The following is a 15,807-nucleotide window of genomic DNA, read 5'->3' as shown; positions in this document are numbered from 1 at the left end:
TTAGAATAAGAGCAATATGAAAAGTCAAGTATATTTCTGTATATAGACAATAAACATTCAAAAATGAAGTAAAAACCTATTATCTCAGCAACAATCCTACCAAAACTGACAAGCAGATTAACACATTTACATGGATGAGCATAGGTTCTAAAATAATCAACAAGAAATAGGAAAAAAAAGTAAAACACAACAGTGAAGTTGAGGGACTTGTAACCGACTCTTGCAATATTCAAGGCTCTCAGTGCTGGGATAGGTGTGATATCAGCAGGAGTAGTACGGAGGACAGGAGTTATGCCCTAGATAAAGTAAAATGACTGTGTGACCAAGGAGGAAAGGAAACTGAACAGGGAAAAGGAACTTTCTTAAAAAGAGTGGTGAAAGTCACTGGATAACCAACCATATGCAATAAACTAAAATATGACCTTCATTTCATATAATATATAAAATGATCCAAAGTGGATCATAGTCATAAACATAAATGTAAATAATGCACAAGAAATGCAAAAAGAAATGACAGAACATAGCACAAAGGTGTAAAAGAAAGAAGCAGTAAGCAGGACTTCATTAAAATTTAAAAATCTGGCTCTTTGAAGTACGTTGTTATGAAGGAAAAAATAATCAGCTCTATATTTGGATAAAAAATTCAGAAAACATATGCCAAGCAAAAGACTGGTATATAGAAAACTGCATGGAGATTATGGGAATAGTTTATCAGAACTGTATAACTGTTCACATTCCAATGAGGTCTTAAGATGTAGCTGCATGAGTGGGGAACTTAATCTATGGTATTTCAGTTGATTATATTGTCGGTGGTGGCCATTACACTGGATAGTATTTGGAACATATAAATAACACTTAAAACACAAAAATAATCCAAACAATTCAACAAAAATCAAAATCAAGGTATGTAACCTAGCATTCTGCCAAATTCGATAAGGATATTAAGCTGATGAGAAGATGCTCAATACTATGAATAACCAGAGAAATAAAAATCTATAAGAGATAAAATAACATAACACACAAGAATGCTCATATTAAAAAGCTTGACCATATCTAGTGTTGCCAGTGCTGACAAATACAGGTACATACGTGACTACTGGGACAAATCAAATCAAAAAAGTCATGTTTTCATTTCTGAGTGTGTGTGTATGTGTGTGTGACACACACATATACCCAAAGGAATATGTTCATGCCATGGGAAGAAAGTGGAGGTCAGAGAACAACTTTCTGGAGTTAGTTCTTTCCTTCTACCACGTGGATTTCAGAGATCAAACCCAGATTGTTAGATTTGGTCGCAAGTATCTTTACCGCCCATGCCATTTTGCAGGCCCAATCACAACCACTTTGGAAAATAATTTGACAGTTTCTTAATGCATACACCTAACTTACAATACAGATATTAAACTTATTGATACTTCCTTAAAAATAAAAACAAAATGGAAATATTGGTACATGAATGTACAAAGCAATTTTAACTGGTACATGCTAGAAATACCTCTATTGTCTATCAGCAAATTAAAAGGCATAAGCAATGGTGAACTCAGACTCCAATATTACTCAGCAGTAATACAGTATTGTTTTTAATTATAAACTGTTTGGCCTATTATTAAGTAGCTCTTACAACATAAATTAACCCATAATTCCTGTTTATGTTTAGCCATGTGGCTTGGTACCTTTTCTCAGTGAGGCATTCTCATCTTGTTTCCTATTTGTCTAAACTGACTGGTGAGTACATTTCTGCCTTTCTTCTTCCTAGAATGCTCTTAGTCTGATTGCCCAACCTATACTTTCTGCCTGGCTACTGGCCAATCAGTATTTTATTAAACTAATAGGAGTGACAAATCTTTACAGTGTACAAAAGCATTATCCCACGGCAGTTTCCCCTTTTTTCTTTTTAAAAACAAGTATTTTATTAAAGTCTCAAAACCAGAAATGAAATTCCGTGACATTACACCAATCACTGACTGCCTAAGTGTTGGTGGGGGAGTCATGAGAGGACGAGTACATGTCAACCTTTGGAGTACAAAGGTACATGTCCAACCTTTGGAGGTCATGTAATTAATTGTTCATTATCTGACTGTGGTGTTGGCTTTATGTTTGTATAGCAAATTAAAATTCATCACATTGCAGGCTGTGCATGCTTCATTATATAAGTTACTTAAATCTTAAAAAAAAAACCAATGAAGCCCAACGAACACAACAAAGAAGAGCAACAAAGCTAAAACCTTGTTCTTAGAAAATAAAAATAAAACAATGCCTTTAGCTTAATAAACACCACAAGAGATTATCAATATTAGGAATGAAAAGGGTATAACTGCTGTTATTGCACACTTTAAAAACATCAAGGTGAAAATGCTCAACATCCTTAGCCATCAGAGAAATGCAAATCAAAATAACTCTGAGATTCCATCTTACACCCATAAGAATGACCAAGATCAAAAACATTGATGACAGCTTATGCTGGAGAGGATATAGGGTAAAGGCAACACTCCTGCATTGCTGGTGGAAGTGCAAACTTGTATAGCCACTTTGGAAATAAGTATGGAAATTTGTCAGAAAATTAGGAAACAACCTATCTCAAGATAAAGAAATACTACTTTTGGGTATTTCTCAATCATACCACAATGACATGTGTTCAACTATGTTCAGAGCAGCATTATTTGTCATAGCCAGAACCTGAAACCAACCTAAATGCCCTCCGACCAAAAACAAAACAAAACAAAACAAAACAAAAACCAGATGAAAAAGATGTGGTACATTTACAAACTGGAGTACTACACAGCAGAAGAAAATTATGTCATCTTGAAATTTGCAGGCAAATGGATGGATCTAGAAAACATCATATTGAGTGAGGTAACCAAGACCCAGAAATACAAATACAATATGTACTCACTCATAAGTGGCTTTTAGACATAAAGCATAGAAAAATGAGCCTACAATTCACAATCCCAGAGAACCTAGACAACAAAGAGACATACATGGATCTAATCTACATTGGAAGTAGAAAAAGACAAGATCTTCTGAGTAAATTGGGAATGTGGGGATCATGGGAGAGGGCAGAAGGGGAGGAGGGGAAGGGAATGGTGAAAAATATATAGCGCAATAAAACCAGTAAAAATCAAGGCATATTTTGATTCAAAAATAAAATATTATGATTAAATTGGTGACAAGGGTGAAATGGACATATCCCTTGAAAGGCACTAATTACCAAAACCAACTCAGAAAAAGCAATGAATGCTTAAATAACTCTGCATATTAGCTATTAAATAAATTAACATTATAATTCATGATGTTTTCAGACAAGAAAATACAACCCTTACATAACATCACTGATAAATCCTACTGGACATTTTCCGACAAAACAGTAGTGTTTCCCTTCATTCTCAGTTAGAAAGGGGAGGTGGCTTCTTTCCTTGGGGTCTCCCCACAGGGCTGATACTGTGTGACTTTCCTCAGATACCCCCAAATCAAATCAGGGAAGAGTCTGAGAGCAATCAAGATTGGAGGTCAGTCTTCATAACCTCATTTTAGTGGTAACACCACTTTCTGCTAAAAACCTACTGGTTACACAGTGCAATTCTGATGCAGTGACGGAATCAGATGAGCCTGTGACCAAGAGGCAGAAGTCACTGGGTAGGGGCACTATAGAAGCTGGCCGACAAAAACAGACCAGAGACCCCACAGAAACAAATGTTCAGCTTTTTCCTTGAGAGAGAGTACTACTTATTTCTCACTAGTGCAACACACACTCAGATTTTAAGAGGTGCCCAAATGTATTAAAGGAAATAGGTTAAGTAAAAACAATTTTATACATGTGGATGAAACATTTTTAAACGTTATTTAAAAGTTAAGTTAAAAAAAGCTTTATATATAAATGGGAGAGATGCAAGAACCACACATACCATTTCTATTCTGTATGTTACTGAGTTACTGGAGAGAGGGGGTATACACACGTATATGCACACGCCCACGTGTCTGTATGTGGAGGTCAGAGGTTAGGGTTAGCTATCTTCCTCAGTTGTTCTTCACCTACCTTTTTTATGAGACAACATCTCTCATTGAGCCCAGGGCTCACCAACTCAGCTACACTAGCTGGCCAGCAAGCGCCAGGGGTCCCTTTGTCTTCGCCTTCCTAGAGCTGGGATTACAAGTGTGTAGTGCTGAACATGGCTTGCAAAGTTGGCCCTTTACCAACTGAGCTACCTCCCCAGCCAATCATTTGGACTTTTAAAACTTTAAGGAGGTAAGATCACCTCTATGTGACTGTTACCACAGCACTGCAGGGAGTAGGGGAGTAGGGCAGAGACCGGTAGATCACTGGGTCTTGTTGGCTATCAGCCTAGTTCCAGTTCCAGTGAGAGACCCTGCCTGTCTCAAGGGAATAAGACCGAGAGCAATAGAGTTGGATACTCTTGTGTCCTCTTCTGATCTCCACTTTCATGTACAGGTGTGTGCACCCATATACATGTGCATACATTACACACAGGGGAGAGAGAGAGAGAGAGAGAGAGAGGGAGAGAGAGAGAGAGAGAGGAAGAAGAAGAAGAGGAGGAGGAGGAGGAGGAGGAGGAGGAGAGAGGAGGAAAGAGAGAGAGAGGAGAAAAGAGAGAGAAGAGGAGAGAGAAAAGAGAGAGGGGAGAGAGGGAAAGAGGGAGGAGAGAGAGGGAGGGAGGAGAGAGAGGGAGAGGAAGAGGGAGAGAGAAAGAGTTTCTTTGAAACAGAGTCTCACTTTACTGTTCTGGAGCACACTATGCAGACCAAGCTGGCGTCACCTCACAGGGATGCTCCTGCCTTTGCTCCTGAGTGCTGAAATCAAAGGTGTGCATCACGACATTTGGCAACACAGAGAAATTTTAAAATCAAAAGTTGTAGAATTGGAGACTGGTTAGAAAGAACATGAAAGACTCAGTCAACTAACTTCCTCTAACCTTTAGTCCTTTTATATAATTGATGATAAGGAGAAGCCCCATAGACATAGAAAGAACAGGTAGTTCTACCAAGGTTAAGTTGGGCAGGGCATTAGAATCTATTAGCTGTGTTTTCTTATAGTAGGAATGATGAACAGAACCAATGGCATCGGCCCCTTACAGTGGACCAACCCAAGACTTTCTCAAAAGCCCTGATGAAAGGACAAAGGGAATGCTAGTTCTGTGTGCCCTTGCCCAGGAGCAGACTTGGCAAGGGCTGGTCTGGAGGTGGGGCCAAGGCCTTGAAGGAGTTAAGATCTCAAGTCCCAGGAACCCCTGCTTTCTGCCCTGAAGGGCTATAGCTATCAGGCAACTGTGTCTGAGGTATCCTGTGTTCTCTTTGCCAACATTGTTTGATTTAGCTTTCTGCTGACCTTGGCCCGCTTTCCCCTTAGAAATAGTATCTAAGATGCTGTACTTCCTAATAAACTTGCATGGCATAAGCTGGTGTTTATGGAAGATCTCCTGGTCCCAGCTCTCTGACCTCTTTATTTCTCATCCCTGGTCCTCTCCCTTGACATATTCCTGTTTGGGACCCTTATTCATGTGGGTTCAGGTCATGGACATAAATAGGCAAGCACTGAATAAACATATTTAATTACTCAAGAATTGCCATTCCTATCAGGGTTTTTTCCCAGTACTGACCATTCTACACTTTCTCAGGCAGTCATGGGTTCTTACTCAGCTAGACAAGAAAGGAGTTATGTATTGAATTCAACTAATGCTTATGCACTGAACACACAGATTTTGAAGAGTATGAAATATGGTCCCATAACTCAGTCAAATTGGACAGACAAGCTCTATAGCTATATCAGCTACTAAGACATGTGGCTGGGGACTAAAGGGGTTTATATATGTCAATAAGTGTATTTAACAAAAGCTTATGTTGCAACTATAATATGTACAATGTACTATATTAGCTATGTTAATAGGTTTTACAGATAAAGAAAGTAAAGCTCAAAGAGGAGGAAGACCTTGCCAAAGAGTCAGAGCTCAAGCCCATGAAAATAGTCAAGATTTCACTTATTTTAAATCTGTAATGTAAAGCCTCTCAATCACGGCAACTACTTTCTTTCTTTCCTTTATTTCTTGGCTTCCTTTTGTTTTGTTCATAGTTCTAAAGAAAAATCAATCATACACTGCCAAAAGTATTCCAGAGAACTCTAGCTCTCAGCTTTACAAGGTGGAGAAGTATGCAGTCCAGTACAGCAATGACACCCTAGCACAGCCTGCTGTCCTTGTGGGCAGAGACAAAAACTATAACTCAACATCCACTAGGTAGGCTGTGCTCTGCTGGTGCCAAAAGGAAAGCTAAAACCGAGTCATAACTGAAATGAGCAAATTAAGTCAAGCTGGAATGAAGAAAGCATGTGCATCTGCCATTCTTCGAGAACAAAAATAAACCAGTTCCACCCTGTCAAAGCCCACTAGAACATGAAGGGCTTATCAAACAAAACCTTCGAAGAATTCCCCAGATTATTCCACAAGAAATAGCACACTGCGCCAGGAACAGATACATCTGATCATTTCTGAGGAATAGAAAGTGTTAAGCTGGGAGACTCATTCCAACAGCAAGACTGAATAAAGAGGAAGTGAGTTCACAGCTCTCCATTTTCCGGCCGTGAATGCAATCTGACCAGCCAGTTTCTTTTAAAATACCTATCTCTGCCTTAACCTATATTATTTCTTTCCATCTGCTGGTGTGGGAAATTCTTCTGTAAATGTGTTGCTTTTATTGGCTAATGAAATAAAGAAACTGCTTCAGCCTGTGATAGGGCAGAGTAGAGCTAGGCAGGAAAACTAAACTAAATGCTGGGAGAAGAAGGTGGAGTCAGTGGGAAGCCGTGTAGCTGCCAGAGGAGACAGATGCTGGAACTTTGTCTGGTAAGCCACAGCCTCATAGTAATACACAGATTAATAGAAATGGGTTAATTAGGATATAAGAGCTAGGTAGCAATTTGCTTAAGCTACTGGGCAAGCAGTGATTTAATTAGTATAGTTTCTGAATGATTACTTCTGGTATGGGTGGCTGGGAATGAATGGTCTCTGTCTACAATCTGCCATGTTTGAGTTTGGCTTTTTGTTTCCATAAGCTGCTGCTTCTTCTCCTCCTCTCTCTCCTTCTCCATCTCTACCTCCTCCTCCTCTTCTCTACCTCCGCCTCCTCCTCCTCTTCTCCACCTGTGCCTCCTCCTCGTCTTCTCCTTCTCCACTTCTGTCTCCCCCCCTTCCTCTTCCTCTTCTTTCCTTCACTTTCCTGGCTATACACCATTTCTGATAGGCTGTGCTATTGTTTTCATTTGCTTTCAGAAGTTTTAAAATGTCTTTCTAGATTTCTCAATGCCTCATTCTTTTTTCAAAAGTATACTCTTCAGACTCCAAAGATTTGTATAATTTTTGTGACTTTTGCTTACTGCATATTTGTAGTTTTACTCTATGATGGTCTTAAGATACAAGGAATTATTTTAACATTTTTGTATTTGCTAAAGATTGCTTTTGTGGTTTTTAATGTAACTATTTTAGAGAAGGTTCCATGGGCCACTGACAAGAATGTGTATCCCCTAATTGTTAAGGGAATATTCTCTAGACATGTGTGCAATCAAGTCCATCTATGGTATGTTAGTTCTGGAGTGCCTGTGCTCAGTTTTAATTTGGAAGACTGATGTAAAGATGAGCGTTGGGTACTGGAGTTCTCACTGTTACCATACTGGGACCTATCTGACCTCTCATGCCTTTCAGTATTCCTTTTATAAAATTGGGTATGCTGACACATGATCTAAAAATTGCTAAAAGTTGCTTATATGTGCTCTTGGTGAATTGTTTCCTTTTATTAAATAAAATGCAGTGGCCTTTCACTACGTGATTCACGATGGTGTGGAGCCTACTTCACCCAAAATGACAGTTGCCACACCAGCTTGTTAATGGCTACAATGCACTTGGTAGACTGCCTACCATCCTTGGACCCCCAGTTTTTCAATGACTTTATCAGTGAGGTGTCTTTTATTGGAGACAAGAGACAGTTGGATCTTGTTTTTATAATTTAATCTGTGTTTGTCTTTTAACTGATGAGTGATGGCTATTTGTGCTCAAGGTGATTATTGAGCGGGCCCTGCTATTTCCTACAGTCTCTTGTTTGATGTTCTGGTTGGATTGGCAGTAGCTCTCGTCTTCCTGAACTGTTAGAACCAAGAGCTTTCTGTCTCACTGTGTTAAACAGGATGACTCCTTACTTTGTTATCTCTTTCACGAAATTATGTTTTCCTATGCTCTTGTGACTTCTTCTGTGTGTAGTATTGCTTTAAGTAGATTTTGCAGTATTGGTTTGGCTGTGATGAAGCGCCTTAACTTGTATTTACCTCCTGTTACATTCCCATTTCTTCTCAGTTTTAAGTAGTGACCTTGTTGGATATAGAGATTTTAGTTGGCAGTCACTTACATTCAGGGCTAGAAATAATGCTTTCCTGATGAATGAGAACTTTAAGGAGAGATGTCTGCTATCTGTCATTTCTGCCTCTGTATGTGACTTGGTATTTTTCCTTTACAGATTTTATTGTTGTTTCTTGCTTGTTTTTTTTTTTGAGATTTTGATCATGATATATGGTAGAGAAATTCTCCTCTTCTTGTGCCTAATGCGGGTCCAAAATGCCTCTTGTATTTGGATATCTACTTTTTTCATTGTAGGTTTGGGAAATTTCCTGCTAAATTTCATGGAATAAACTAATTGATGTCTCTAGATGTTATCTCAATTTTTTTCTTCTCAGAAGTTATTAGGTTTGTTCTCTTGAATCTGTTCCAAAGTTACTGGAAGCCTGCTCATGTTTGTTAGGTTTTGTCTTCACATACCTTAGAGTGGATTGTTGTCTTGACCTCATCCTCCACCGCCCTGAAATCTGTTTTTCTTCTTCTTTTTTAAACAATTTCTTCACTGATTCTTTGGGAATTTCACATCATGTACTCCAATTCTGCTCACCTCCCAGTCCCCTTAATCCTCCCCTCACAGTGCAGAACATCCCAAAAGAAAATTTTAAAAAATTAAACCAAAATAAAAAAAAACAAGCAAGCAAGTAAACAAACAAACAAAAACAAGAACAAAACAACACCCTCTTTGATTGTCCTTTCCTGGCTCTTGAACACCTCTTCATGTCCTGGTGGCACTGACAGTGGCTATGTCACATAGTGTATACCTTTTTGTCCAATCAGCTTTACTAACAGATGTTCATTGCAATGAGTCATTGGTCTGTTTCAAAGCCTCTGGTTTTTGGTATATCCTCATCACTGAATCCTAACCGAAACTCCTCTGGGATATCCCACAACTTTCCCAAGTCATGGAGATCCTATGTGTATCATTCCACAGGACCAGTCTCTTCATGAGCTCCAGCAGGTCCTATATGGGTTAGAATTTAGTGTGGGCCAACCCAAGTTTGGTAGCTGAGCTGGTCAGTTCAGGCCACTGGATTCACCTGCTTCAGGTGAGGGGGCAGAACCAGCTCCTCTACACCCATGCCATCAGGGTCACTTCTCCCTTGCCTGTGATGCGGGATAGAGACATCTCTCCATAGTGCAGGGGCTACTCTCTTGCTGCAGTGTCCAGCCAGAGGCAAAGCTAGCTTTCCCAGGGCCAGCAAAGTTTGGGGCAGCATGGCCCTCTGATTTCATCATGCTTAGTTCCTATGCCCACTGAGATGACATAGGCCACAGATATCAACAAAGACGCCAGCTACAGCTCGACCATGGACTCTCATGGACACGGCCCTCAGCAGGAGTTCAGCTTTGATAACAGATCAGGATGGCTTTGGTGGCAACATGGTTCCTGGATACTAACAAAGACCACAAGTTGTGGCCCCAACCCTGGGCTTCCCTGTGATCTTTGGTTGCAACATGGGCTTTGGGCTTCAACACAGACCCCCAGCCATGTAGAACCACAGATACAGACAGGGTTCTTGGCAGCAGCCTGTCTGGATGCCCCAGGTGGCAGTACAGGCCATTGAGCTCAGCAAGGGCCCAGCAGCAGTGTGGCCCTTAGACACCAACATGGCACCAGGCCTCGGGTGTCCACACGGCCTTCGATGGGAACAGGAACATCATCATAGCCCCTCGCTGCGGCAGGGCCATGTTTCTTGCTTTCTGCATGATGCTTCCCCGTATTTTTTTTTTTAATCTGATGATTCTTTCATTTCCAGAACTTGTTTACACAGGTTCTTTTCTGAGTCTGAATTTTCGTCCATGTCTTTGAATCTCTCCTCTCAGAGCGGCCCACCCTCAGTGATAACTTCTTTTCTAGGTCCTGATTTGATTTCATGTATCTACCCGGGTCCTTTCTACATCATCCATCCTTCTTAAGAGCAGGACTCCAAGCTCCTCCTGAGACTTCTGTTATCTAATTGGCTTCAGGTTTTGGCGTTTAGAGGTCGTGAGCTTGTGGAGCTGCCATCGTAGATTACCGTCTTGCTTGTGTTTTGTGTGTCTGTTGGGAGGATGTGTCCTGAGATTTCTTATCCTTCTCCATTTGTTTGGTTTATCCTGGGTCCTCCTGGTGAGCTGTCTTCACTTGGAGTTGTCACTGCTTTTTAGGAAGAAGACCTTGGCAATGACAAAGGATCTGACAGCACTGACCGTGTTAACGTGCAGTAGGAGACACATGCACTTCTCTTGTGTCTCCAACGAGGTTCAGAGACAGTGACAGCGGGATACTGGTACTGATTAGGGGAAAATGCAATTTATAGTATTTATTTTAGAGCTAGGACTATTAACAGTGAACTGGTAAAGTGAATTGGCAATGAGAAAAATAGGGAGAAGTGAGAATGAGATGGGAAGTATATAATATAGGTATAATGTATAATGTATCACAAAATACATAAGGAAATATTTTAGAGTAAGTATGGAGAAAGGACAATCATAAGCACTTTCTGGTGAATACAAGTTTAAAACATAACAGAACAATTAAAATAAGAAAGTAAGAACAATTAAATGATAAAAGTAAGCAATTAAACCAAATAGAAGGCACTGTGACTGCAGTTGGAAAGAGTAGGTTTCTGTCTACCCTTGACTCATCTTTCCTATCAGAATCCACTGGTTGGAGGAGGGAAGAGAGCCTTAGTAATTCAGACACATTGTGTCGATTTGTCCTTCCTGATGAGAAGGGCTTCTGTGGCCAAGTCTGCTTCTGCCAGAATCCCCTGTGGAGTTCCCTCATTGCTCCTGAGGCTTTGGGGATTGCTCTTTCCATGCACAGAGCTTCCTCCGAGGCTCTGAGAGGGTGGAGAGGCCCGTCTGACTGTGCTTACTTTTGTCAAGCCTGTCAGCTGCATCGTGGTTCACAGCGCTCTCCAGTGATCCTAGACCAGCAGTCAGGGAGGTGCACTTCCCTCTCTGGTGAGGATCTTCTTCCTGGGAGTCAGGCTCCTAGGCCACATTCTGGTTGTGTTTCCACTGCCCTCTCTTTCTGCAGGCTGTATTTGATACCTGGTAGCATTTTCACCTCTCTTGCCTCTGGCGCTGTCTGCCTGTGATAGTGCTTCCTTGGTAGCTACAGCTGACTCTAGCTAAGCTAAGTAGTGTGGTGCAGCTAGGCACTGGAGCTGGCCTCCTGCTTGTGAAGAAAAGTCCAATTGGACTTTATCTGTTTTTTTAAACAAACAATTAGCAACAACACTGTAATTTATTTTCCTCTGCACTGATGTGACTTCTGATCTGCCATTTACCTGTTTATTTCTATTTGTGGTTTTTAATCTACTAAACTGGATGCCCCTTTATTATATGAATCATCTGTTTTATATAAACACACACATCTATTTTAATTTCTTTTATAATATAAAATGACATGTAAATGTAATTGTAAAATATTAATCAGAACCTTGATCAAAATAAAAAGGAAGACCAGAGTGCAATTAATAAATCATGCACTTCGGGATGGACACGTTGAAGCATGACTATACTAAAGCACACCTAGGGTTCAAATGTTTACATCTACTTACAATGTATGTACTTACATTTAAGCAACCCTCTAATGAAACGAATACCCCCAAATGTGGTACCACCAAGTGATTTTTTAAAAAATGGTTCAAAAGAGTACAAAGTGTAATTATCTCCTGCTGTACAGCACAGCCGCATTTCTGGAAAAGGTAGTATCAGTTAAAGTGAATAAAATACTGTGCTTCTATATAAAACATTCAGGTCTTAGGTAGGAACAACACATGCAATTTCTCTCCCCATAAATACGCGGTATGTGGGCCATTCACGGGGACATGAGCACCAGACTCCACTTTGCTGGATGCCTCCTGTCTTTCACCCTCTGTGCTTGCTGCCCTTGCATTTTTTCAGAAAAGCCAACCTCCACACAATTCCAAAGTGCCCCCTAGAGGTTAGTACCATCAGGGAGCTGATTATGTTTGTAAGTTTCAGTACAATGTTACATATGTAATGTTACATAAATGCCTATCTGGGTTTGAACACAGTGTCTATCTACTGACACTGAACTCAAGGCCTCTTGTAGCTGAGATTGCGACCACACTTCGAACCTACAAGCGTCCAGTAATAGATTTCATTTAAAGCCCTGTGAAAGGTTATCCTCGTATGCAGAGAACTAGAGAGAGCTATACTGAGAATTGCATTCCTCTCTGTTTCCACTTCCCCTAAAAGACCTGCTCCTGTGTTTCCTAGGTACCAGGACCAAACTGTGAAGATGAGGCCATTTCCTTTTATCCACACTAACACAGAAGCACATTAAAGCAAATATTTAAAGTCACAAGTCACACTGAAGTATTCTACTGCATTGTTATTTTGAAGAGCATCTTCCTAATTAAATTGTGGTTAGGTGCCTATTGAATAAAGTAGTCTATCTGTCTTTACTAACCCAGTGACTTCAGCGCATTTCTGGCACAAGTCAAAAAGGACTTAGTTTGAGAATTGAGAAAAAAAGTGACCTAAGTATTTTGAATATTTCATTAGATAGGATTGGAAATTTATCTTTTTCACAAAAACCTGTTATGACCATATAGATGCTTTGTTAAGTTAGCACACCACTTGTGAAAGCAGCATGGTTACAGTTAGACCCTCACTTTAAATACAGGCCACAAAGATTCTCTTTACATGGATCTATGGTTTACCAGGAAATCATCATAGTTGTATTTCAAAGAAAAAATGTCTGTGAGTTAAAATGCCATTTTAAAAAATGAATAAATTAGGGACCCAAGAAGATGGATCACTGGATAAAATGATTCCCAGGCAAGCACGAGGACCTGAATTCAGATCCGCAGCACTCACATAAGCTGGTGGCAGTGGCAGCCTGCATGTAATGCCGGTGATGGGCGGCAGAGACAGGACAACTGTGAGGCAGGGCACAGTGGCTCAGAGACTCTGCCACAGTAAACAGAGTGACGGAGGGATATCCAGTGTAAACCTCTAGCCTCCACGCTCACGTACACAAATTACCTATACCCACATGTGGGCCACCCACACACACACATGCACACACTTACACACACACACACACACACACACACACACACACACCAAAAAAAAAACCCACCAAAACCTAAAACCTCAAATTAGTGATTAAATAGCAATTAAATTTGTACACATTATAAAAGACTTTCTTAAAATCCTCCTGGAAAAGTAATTAGATTTAATAAGTAAAACGGCCATTTTTAATATTTAGCTTAGTTTTCCATTTTAAATTTTACTAATTTACAGTACTGTCTATAAGAACCTCTTAAAAAATAACCTTAATATGGTTTATTTAGTCATAAATGTAACTGGTAAAAATCACCTCATTCATGGATAGGTTCTACCTTGTGATAGACAGTAAGCAAATTTGAGGATACAATGTAAACATTCTGTTGTCAATACTGGGATTTCTAATCTTTCCAAATAGACTCTGACCCTCCATACTCGTGAGCTGTGTGGTGTGAAAGTCACTCTGTTCGGTTTCCAAGCAACTAGGTAGACACTTTACTTCTAAAACTACCTATATCTTATTAAGTAACTTCACAGGTCATAGTTTATCATCAAGCAGAAAATGTGGGCGCTGATAAACAACCCTCAGACCTACAGAAAGATGACCTGACAACCTCATCAGTGACGCAAAGCCCCCAGCACGGTGGAGCTGTACATGTGAAGCCTTGTACTCACCTTGTACTCGGCCGCTTCTGCAAGGCCTTGTCCAGGATAAGGGACGGGGCACTCCTCCTCCTTTCCGCTAGTGTTTTCATTTTCTGTTGAGAAAAAAATATAAAGACCAGATGGCTTGTGAAGGAAGTAAATGTTGGCTTTCAATCTGATTTAGCAAGCTTTGTCTTGACTATCAAAGAGTCTACAACCTCCATTAAGGATCTAAAGTTGCCACATCTAAAATAGGACCACAAGTATCAACATAAGGTACAGGCAGTTTTTATTGTCAGGGAATAAGGAAAAATAACATTACAGCCTTTTGTATACATGCTAAATGCTAGGGCAGTGGTTCTGAACCTTCTTAATGCTGCGACCCTTTAACATAGTTCCCCACATTGTGCTGACCCCCAACCATAAAATTATTTTTGTTGCTACTTCATGACTGTAATTTTTGCTATTGTTATGAATTGTTATGTAAATATCTGATATGCAGGATATCTGATATTTGACCTCTGGGAAAGGGCCATTTGACCCTCAAAGGGACACGACCCACAGGTTGGCAACAACTACGCTAAATAGACATGGACCATTTTATTCATATTCCAAGCTAACTTTGGGGGATATAATTTTGACACAATTTTGTGGTGATGATGTGTTCTCAACCAAGCGTCAGTGGAAGAAAAGATTTTGAGAGGTCAAATAAAGGGGAGGAGAATCAGTTAAAGCCAAAATCATAGTGACTAGGACCTTTTTTAAAAGCAGGATTTATTGATTTTTATGTGTATGAGTATTTGCTGGCATGTACCTATGCAGACCATACACATGTAGTGGCCACGGAGGCCAGAGGAGGGCATCAGATTCCTTGGACTGGTTACAAGTGGTTTTGAGTCCCGGTTCTCTGCAAGAGCAGCCAGTGCCTTTAACCATCAAGCCATCTCTCCAGTCTAGCAATCAGACTCTTAAACTGACATGCAATCAACTCTTGATATTATTTTACATTTAAATCTTTACACAAACGGGTATTCATTCTTCTAAGTGAGCTCGTTCTCTTTAATTTTTTAAGAAAAAAATCTTTCATTTAGAAAATTTACAAGTAGTAAGTTACTTGATACTTCAAGTTCTCTATTTTTACTAACCAAAATTTGTGGTGAAGGAGGATATATTCAGTATGGGATATCCAGGTAATTATTCTCTAACTGAAGGCTATGAGTGTTAACAGACATGGATACAGCCGGAGCCTGCTTCTAGAGACTGAGATTAACACGAGTCACAACAGCCATGATGAAACTTCAAACCGTACCGCAAAAGCCATTCTTCCTGCCAAAGCCTCTCCCCAACCTGGCCAGAGGTCTCACCTCTGCCTGAGACCATAGAACAGCCATGTTTGGAAACTGGACACAGCTCTAGTAAGAACCATACAAAGCTAAGTAGGTGGTCAGGGTCAGCATCTCATTATGTCTCGCAAAAGCATCAACCACTTCTTAGGTGGTAAATAAAACGTAAGATACTAACATGGGGGCAGAAGATTCATCATCTAGTTGGATAAAAAACTTATTTAGTATGACTTTTACTCCAAAACTTCATGATGTTCCTAGGAAATCTCTCAAATTATTGCTGCTGCTGGCACTCTGGCCTCATTACTGGGGTGCACATCACCGTTGTCTCCTATCTGCATCTATACCCTCAAATTCCCCACACAGATCTGACACTGCCGCTGAAGCTCTTACATAAG

General features: G+C 40.2%; 1 protein-coding gene across 1 annotated transcript in view; it reads right to left on the bottom strand.

Annotated features, from left to right (window-relative positions):
• The window catches only part of Arhgap20 (Rho GTPase activating protein 20), an 83,347-nt gene that overhangs the window by 51,705 nt on the left and 15,835 nt on the right, over positions 1–15,807 (bottom strand). The window contains exon 2 of the mRNA XM_087905658.1: positions 14,097–14,179. Coding sequence (XP_087761784.1) covers positions 14,097–14,179 — 83 coding nt within the window. The remainder of the gene's footprint in view (positions 1–14,096; positions 14,180–15,807) is intronic.

This window comes from Myodes glareolus, chromosome 4 (assembly GCF_982192425.1).
Source record: "Myodes glareolus chromosome 4, mMyoGla1.1, whole genome shotgun sequence".
NCBI lineage: Eukaryota > Metazoa > Chordata > Mammalia > Rodentia > Cricetidae > Myodes > Myodes glareolus.
Note: the sequence above shows the minus strand (reverse complement) of the source record. Positions and strands in the feature narration are given on the sequence as shown.